The following is a 7,732-nucleotide window of genomic DNA, read 5'->3' as shown; positions in this document are numbered from 1 at the left end:
CATATTGCTGTCATGATAAGCAGAGCATCACCATATCACTCAAATATGTGTTTAAGATAAAACAGAAAGTACAGTGATGGAGAAGTTTATAATCTTATGTAAAGTAGTAGAAATATATGCATGCCAGTCGAGATGCTGCAAAGTGCAAGTGTGGAGCTTCAAGCAGTGTCTCTCAGTTTTGGGCCTGAGGAGCGCTGCAGCTTTGACGGGAGGACGTCTGTTTATTATTTATATCACTGAGACGTTTGTGCATTTAACGAAAAACTGGATAAATGGAACCAAATGGGATTTTGCAGCTGTTAAACTGCTTTCGATAGTTTTGCATTTGCTTCGTGTTACAATTGCTGCATCAACACAATCTACTGAAGCTGAGCACAGAGCTGCCAATATAGATCATTACTCTCGTCTACGCGGTGTAAAGTAGGAACATCAGATGAGCACGTGCTTTTGCAACTTTGGCCTTTTTAAAGACGCTTTGCAGAACTAAACAGTGAAACCATCTCCTTTCAATAGCTTTTTGCACATGCAGGGGCTGACGGCTTCTCATTACATGCATGCGCTTCATAGTAAACCATCCTGAAACAATGACAGCAGCAGAAATAAACCACCATTTTCCAGGTGACTGTAGTGCTGACTGTAACTTCAGTCAGCTTTGTCAAAAACGGGGTTTAACCCCACAGAGTGTTTCCAGGCAAAACACAGATGTGACGTCAGGACACTGAATGTCACAACATCAGCACTTTCACAGTGAACTATCTGAAAATGCACTTGCAAAATTAGCTGTTTTCCACTGTTTGCACCTTATCGTTGCATATTAGGTGCAGCAGGCCTGAGAGGAATGCATAAATGAAACTACGAAAATGATTGTTATATTCCAGAGAGAAATAGCAAATCAGCGATAATGTTAAAATACAACATGTGGGGAACTTGTGGGTGCTGATTGCATCATGCGCTGCATTATGCTGCAAGCAGGACTTGAATGCTGTTTTAAAAGTCCTTTAAAAGCTTTACAGGAACAAATGTGACAAATTAGTGACACAGTTTGCTTTTGCCTTGAAAGTAGTCAGAGTTATTACGTTTTGGAGTTGATCTCTGCAAGCTGCTTCAATCACAGGTTAAAAACGTAAACTTAAACATATACTTGTGCTAACCTGGACTAGACTAAGCTGTTATTTTGGAGCTGAATGGACCCGCCTAAGTAGAGAACAACGTTTGTCTGTGTTTTTGCAGAAAACCATCCTGCTGTGATGAGGCAACACAGTTTTGGAAAACAAAAACAGTTTCTACTGTACATCCCACTCACAGCTTTGTGTAGTCACTCTACTCCCCTACAAAGCTCAGTGTTCTGCTGTTTAGTTTAGTTAGCCTGCCTTGTTTTGTTTTTGTTTGTCTAAAAGCATATAAAGATGAATTAACCTCTTGATGCCACCAGTTCACGAGCGACTCCCCGGGGTTTGGTTTTTCAGACACTACACAATGGTCCATCTGAGGTGAAGCCCAGTAAGTTTTGATCCTCCGGTTTTGTTGTTTCAAACAGGAGATAATTGTATAAAAAGAAGTTAAACTACAACTAAAGACAATAAGACTATGTGCATGTAAAATATCAAATATTCAGCAAGAATACACAAGTATTCAGGAATATTCATTAACTTGGGAAGAGTCATGGACAGAAAATCATGTTAGCAATGGCTCAGTGAAAAACAACAGTGGGTTTGTTTTTATGCTTTACAGATTTTGCACTGTTATCTAAAACTTGGAAGGAAAATTCAACAGTCACAGGAATTCAAACTAAATATTCACCCAGCAAAAGTTTCCACACGAACAAGTCATTTGTGCACGTTAGTTTCCACCCAAGATTCACCTGCCAAAGCCTCAATCAGCGACTGTGCCTCAGAGACGCGCTCACACGCTTCATGTAAAATCAACAAAACTCTAAAAACAATCAGATTTTGGAATTAGACACAAAAGCTTCAGTGAACAGAGCATTTAGTGTATATTTGAATAAAGCACTGAATCACTGAATTTTGCTGTATGAGCATATGCAAAGGATCTTAAATTATTCACAGAGTTGAAAGAGATGTAAAAATTCCCGAGCCAGCAGGTGTTACTTTGTTTTCAGTAGCTGTTCTGGAACATTCTTACGCTCTTCACATCCTTTAAAGAACATAAACAGCATCATGTTTATTTTTTCTGTCTTATTAATATTGAAGTTTTCTTGAGAATTTAATTGACTGCTGTCATCTTTTACCATGATTTCCTTTCTTTGTTTTTTCATGTTTTGAGCAGCTTCTTCTGTTTTCTTCAGACAGAGGATGCTGCTATTAAACTAGTTCATTAAAATCATAGAAAAATGAAATTCATGTTTTTCTCAGTGTTCCAGCAGAACCACAACCACGTTGCCATCTCTCTTACCGGCAAAACCTCGTCATCATTTCCTGTGCTGCTGCACAGTTTCCATGACAGCACCGTAAGGAAATATAAAGATGAGTTTCACTCATTTTCATGTATTTCTGTCAAATTTGCTCAGTGTGAGTGATCGCCAGCTTAAGGATCATTTTAAGTGCCTGTGGCTTTCTGTGTAGCAGTGTAGGATGTTCCTGACTCACTGTATGATGGGATGGATTGTGTTGACAGCTCTTAGCTTCTGCCTGCCTGTGTGGAGCGGTGAGTATAAACAGCCTTTTACTGATGATTTTTGTAACACTTTAAAAAACATTATTTTTAAGTTCATTACGAACAAGAAAAGCGAATGAGACTGGAATCAGATTAAACAGCACTACAGATAAAGACAATGGTGCCACAGTCATGCAAAACCATTGAAGCTTTGTGTTCTGTGGGGCACATTGAAGAACCTGAGGGCAGTTCTGACAGGATTCGTTGGGACACCAAACATATGTTAACTAGCTGCTGGACCATGTACCACAGTGACTACATTTCCACATGAGCAGACATATAAAGTAGCTTGGAAGCTTTAATGGTGGAGCTGTGTAGACACACTTTGCTCCTACATGAGCAAGTTTAAGACTTACTGTTGACTTAAAACGTAAAACTGGTGCCAAGCCCAGCATCAGTGACGTGAAACATGTAAGGTTTTCAGGTGTCAGGTGGTATTTTCTGTATTTAAAAGAAGTCATCATTTCAGACGCGATACATGGAAAATATTAAATACATGTGAAGACTGCTGAAACCTTTAGTTTGCAGGATGTAATCACAGAACGGGCATTCATTTGACAGGTGGAGTGACCCTTGGATCCAGACGTTTTGCCACCAGAATGACAAAACTGATCATAAAGTGAATCTTCAGCAATATTTCTTTTTGATAGATAGTTCAGCTGTCCTTAGCTGAACCATTTTGCTGCTGTGGCTCTGAAGTTTACTGCTCCTTGTGGATTCAGCTAACTGTATTATAAGGCATTGTAATGTGGTTTTAGCTTTTAAAGTGCTAGCCAGGAAAGGAGCCAAGCAAATTTAATGTATTCCAATTAATTTTCAACAAGCACATCATGAATCGTCGTGTGATGAAAAACATAAAAGAGTCATGGAATTTCTAATGTAGGATTAAACAATTCAGGTATATTAAATGTCACTGTTCAGCAGGCCTTCAGTAGGTCGGTGCTGAATTTAACTATCAGCTCGATAGACATTCAAACACAGAGTAACAGGAGGGGGTAAAGTAACATGACGCATGTTGAGTTTGTCAATGCCAAACTTCTGAGAATCTCTGAAAGGACTCGGCTTGGAGGAAAACCAATGAAACAACAATTCAAATTTGATAACTTTTGAACTGGAGGAGTCAGACGGCCTTTCCAAACACTCATCCTCACCTCAGCTCTCAGAAAGAAGAGCATCGTGTCTTAGCTCCTGTGAGGTTTTCCAAAGGTTGTGTCCTGTCTGTTTAATCCATACAAAGCTTACAAAACCCAGAATTTGCTCCCATAATTTTATTATTTCCTTGTGCTAGCTCATTTGTCGTTATATGAAAAGATTTATATATACGTTTCTTTCTTTGAGTGCTCCATTGGAACTGGACTCTGATATGTAAATGGTTTTAGCTGATAGTAATGTATTTGCTTCTTCATTGCTACTACTAATAGTCACTTATACCTTTTCTCACGCCAGCTACGAAAGTGACCCAGCCCTACAGAGTGGTCAGCACCAATGGTGTGGCACAGATTCAGTGTGTTATTCATCCACAAAGCCTGAAATACCCATACCCTGAGGAGGCCAGAGTCACTGTGCTGAAGGGCCTCCATGGCCACCAAGAAATCTGCTTCTCCATCCTTAACTTCACGGACCAGAGAGAGACACGTATGGAGCAAAAAGAACAGGTAATTATTGTTTTTGTGCTTTTTTGCCTGTTAAGGTTGAGTTTTCTTCAGGAATCTGCCACTGCGACCTGCTAGTGACACAAGATAACACTTTATGCTTAAAAACTCAGGTGGTCGAGCAGGTCACCTACTAATTGGAAGGTTGGTGGTTCCACCTCCTTCTGTTCCAGTCAGCATGCCAAATATCGTTGGGCGAGGTACTAAACCCCATGTTGCCCTCCGATGCATCCACTGGTGTGTGAATGTTAGAAAGCAGAGAAAACAGTGCTCGTGGGAATGAAGTTATGAAAGTGCTTTCAGTGCTCAGAGTGGAAAAGCGCTATATAAACATATTTATATCATGGCTCACAACTGAAGAAGCCCACTTTCACTACACCCTTAATTTACCCTCAGTTACCAAACGAAGGTGGTTCATGTGCTCAGCAAACTGCATGCATGAGACGTCTTTAGTGAACAAGGTGTCAGACATTAAGAATCCAGATCCCGTCCTACAAATGTATATTTCTTCCTCCATAAATATTCTTTTTCTTCATTATACATTAAACTGAAGATTGCACTCTTACAAATGGCACAAACATTAGACTGAAATACAAAATACAAAGTGTGAAACTTGTGCACGGAGTGTTGAGGTACAATGATGTCCTGCACATTTCAGGTGGAGTGCACTGCTGAGACCACACATGACACTGTGGAGGTGACACTCTCTGGACTGAATGCCACTGACACAGATATGTATCGCTGTGAAATACAGATCTTCTACCCACCACCGTACCTGCGGCTTATTGGCAATGGCACACTCATTCATGTCCTCGGTGAGGCGACCGCACTGCCATGTTTATCCACAGAGCTGAAATTTTGAGTGCACATCACTTTTTCAGTCTTACGTTTCCTGTTCTGCGTTCACAGACAGCTCCAGCTGCCCCATGCAGGAAACTCAGAGGCAAAGTCAGCACCAGGGTGAAGAAGAGGGAGATGATGATAACACGGCACCTGTCAGTGTTCCTGTGGTTGTCCTGGTGATCGCAATCATTTGTGTCTTAATCATCATCATCTACTTCCAGGTCAGAACATTATTCATTTATTTTGTCTTTATCGGGAATTTGATTAGTATTTATTTCTAATTAGTAGTATCACAGCAACCTGACTCCAACACAATGAACTGTTTCTGATGCAAAGAGTGTGACTCTGTGGTGTGAATCATCAGTCATTGGCTAACTGCCTTACAGAAGGTAACTGGTTCTAATTTTTCACGTGGAATATTACAGTTTCACTTATGAAAGAGCAAACACGAGGCACTGAACCATGACGCTGCACGGGTTGTTTAAAAAGCAGTAAAGCAGTTTTGTGTTTTCTTTTAGCCTCGAGGCATTTATCAGCTGCGAGCCACTGATGTTTCGCTCCTCGTCCAGAGCAGTTTCAGAGACATGGAAACGTTTTTCTACCATGCTATTTAGGAAAATCACTTCCTGTGTGCTCGGGCACCCCATGGGGTGTTCTGCCCTCTGCACAAACAAAATTGATGTTTCTAAAATTGTTTCTAGCATGTTTTAAAATTTCAGCCAAAGCTACAAATTATTGTGGCTGTGCAGGATCAGGAAACGGCCTGTATTTATATAGCGCTTTACTAGTCCCTAAGGACCCCAAAGCGCTTTACACAACCAGTCATTCACCCATTCACACACACATTCACACTGGTGGTGGCAGCTACATTGTAGCCACAGCCACCCTGGGGCGCACTGACAGAGGCGAGGCTGCCGGACACTGGCGCCACTCTGACCACCACCAGCAGGAAAACACGGGGTTAGCATCTTGCCCAAGGACATTTGGCATGCAGCCAGGAGGCAGACGGGGATCGAACCACCGACCTTCTGATTAGTGGCTGACCTGCTCTGCCACCTGAGCTGCAGCCAGTGTTGCATGCTGCATCCTCCACGTGCCGTCCCAGCTCAGCTGCCTGGTTTCCAGAAAGTAGTTCTCTTGTTGATACTGTAACAACTGTAAAGAGAACTCTTTCACTTTGTAGGGTTTTTTCTCCACTTTGACAGCCTTACAGCAACCTTGCAGAAACCTTTCTTGACCTCAGTTTGCCCCACTTATTTCTTTCCAATCACTTCTCAGTGTTTTAGCCTGTTTATCGGTTAAGGCATAAAGTAGTAGTATATTTATGCACATATTCATGGTTAACAGTCCAAGAGTACTAATGGCATGAAAGTCTCAGTGGTGTAAAGGATTATTCAAGATCAACAAGAGAAACACAATATGTCAGGCTGACAGAAATCTTTATCCTTCAAAGGTCAAATCTTTCCATAAGCCTCTCGTGTCACAGACAAATCATGTGACCTTTTCCTTCCACGTAGCTGTCAGGCTCTGCTGCATACTATCCATCGAAAGCGATGATAATTATTCACTCCATTAACATCTGCATGCTTTCCATTTTCAGACTGTCCAATGTGAACGGGGGAGGAGAGAAATGCTGAGGCCGTGGCCTGGCACGCTTCATAAGGTGGACGGAGCTTCAGGTCCATGTGAAAACATCGTGTGTAACATGTGAACGCTGATGGTGGAGCTATCGTGTGCAGGGCAGATTTTTCTTTGGCTCAGAAGCGTTAGAATAATATTATTGCTTCTACCTAGTGAGCGGGGTGGGGATGATCATTTTCACCTCTTTGACGACTGATGAAAAACACCAAAATAACATTTTACTTTTTAAGTGAAAAAATAATGTTTACATTCTTGTAAACTCAAATGATGGTAAAAAGCTGTAGCTTTAATTTTCCATTGAGTTTAGATGTAAAATCACTTGTATTGTGCACAGCTTAAATGCAACTTAAAATGCAATGCTTGGGATAATTAAAAGAGTACAATGATAGCTGTCTTTTACTGCAACTATTGTTATTGTTGTAATGCAAAGCAAATGTTCATGTATTCATGTTGGATGTTAACACAAAATAAAGTTTTTTGACTTTAAATTGTACTTTTGTTATTTGAAAAATATAAATATGTGTTGTTGCAACAGGAGACATTTTTGGAAAACACTTTTTAATAGTTTTCAGGACTTTTCTAAAAGTCCTTTAAATCAGAATAAGCCTCGTTGTGTACAAACAGGCTATTTCTTTGCTGTTATGTCAAATAACAGAGAAGCCAACAGATAAATACTGACAAGAGGACGTCCACATGGCACAGACAATAACGACACATATAGCATATTTATCATGTGTCTCACTGCATAAACTATGGCTCATCAAAGGTGTTGGAGCCCTGCTTACTGACCTGTTGTTGTTCCTAAAGTAGAATGGGAGGCAGAGCCTTTGGCGTTCAGGCTCCTTTTCCCTGGAACCAGCTCCCAGCTTGGGTTTGGGAGACAGACACCTTCTTTACTTTTAAGGTTAGGCTTCAAGCTTTTT

General features: G+C 40.9%; 1 protein-coding gene across 1 annotated transcript; it reads left to right on the top strand.

Annotated features, from left to right (window-relative positions):
• The first annotated feature begins 2,461 nt into the window (after positions 1 to 2,461).
• On the top strand, positions 2,462 to 7,256 carry cd28 (CD28 molecule). Its single transcript, XM_082508941.1, has 5 exons — positions 2,462 to 2,664; positions 4,120 to 4,328; positions 4,984 to 5,140; positions 5,235 to 5,389; positions 6,769 to 7,256. The coding sequence occupies exons 1-5, from the start codon at positions 2,592 to 2,594 to the stop codon at positions 6,877 to 6,879; spliced, it is 705 nt and encodes a 234-aa protein (XP_082365067.1). The 5' UTR covers positions 2,462 to 2,591; the 3' UTR covers positions 6,880 to 7,256.
• The last annotated feature ends 476 nt before the right edge of the window (positions 7,257 to 7,732 follow it).

This window comes from Aulonocara stuartgranti (assembly GCF_965226115.1).
Source record: "Aulonocara stuartgranti genome assembly, chromosome: 16".
NCBI classification, from domain to species: Eukaryota; Metazoa; Chordata; class Actinopteri; order Cichliformes; family Cichlidae; genus Aulonocara; species Aulonocara stuartgranti.
The sequence above is the reverse complement of the archived record's forward strand: the minus strand, read 5'-3'. Positions and strand labels throughout refer to the sequence as shown.

Excerpts from the sequence above, each read along its gene's own strand:
- cd28 (XM_082508941.1), top strand. The coding sequence starts at position 2,592 with ATGTTCCTGACTCACTGTATGATGGGATGGATTGTGTTGACAGCTCTT. Across the intron at positions 2,665-4,119 it reads CTGCCTGCCTGTGTGGAGCG|CTACGAAAGTGACCCAGCCC; the intron begins GTGAGTATAAAC and ends TTCTCACGCCAG. Across the intron at positions 4,329-4,983 it reads GTATGGAGCAAAAAGAACAG|GTGGAGTGCACTGCTGAGAC; the intron begins GTAATTATTGTT and ends TGCACATTTCAG.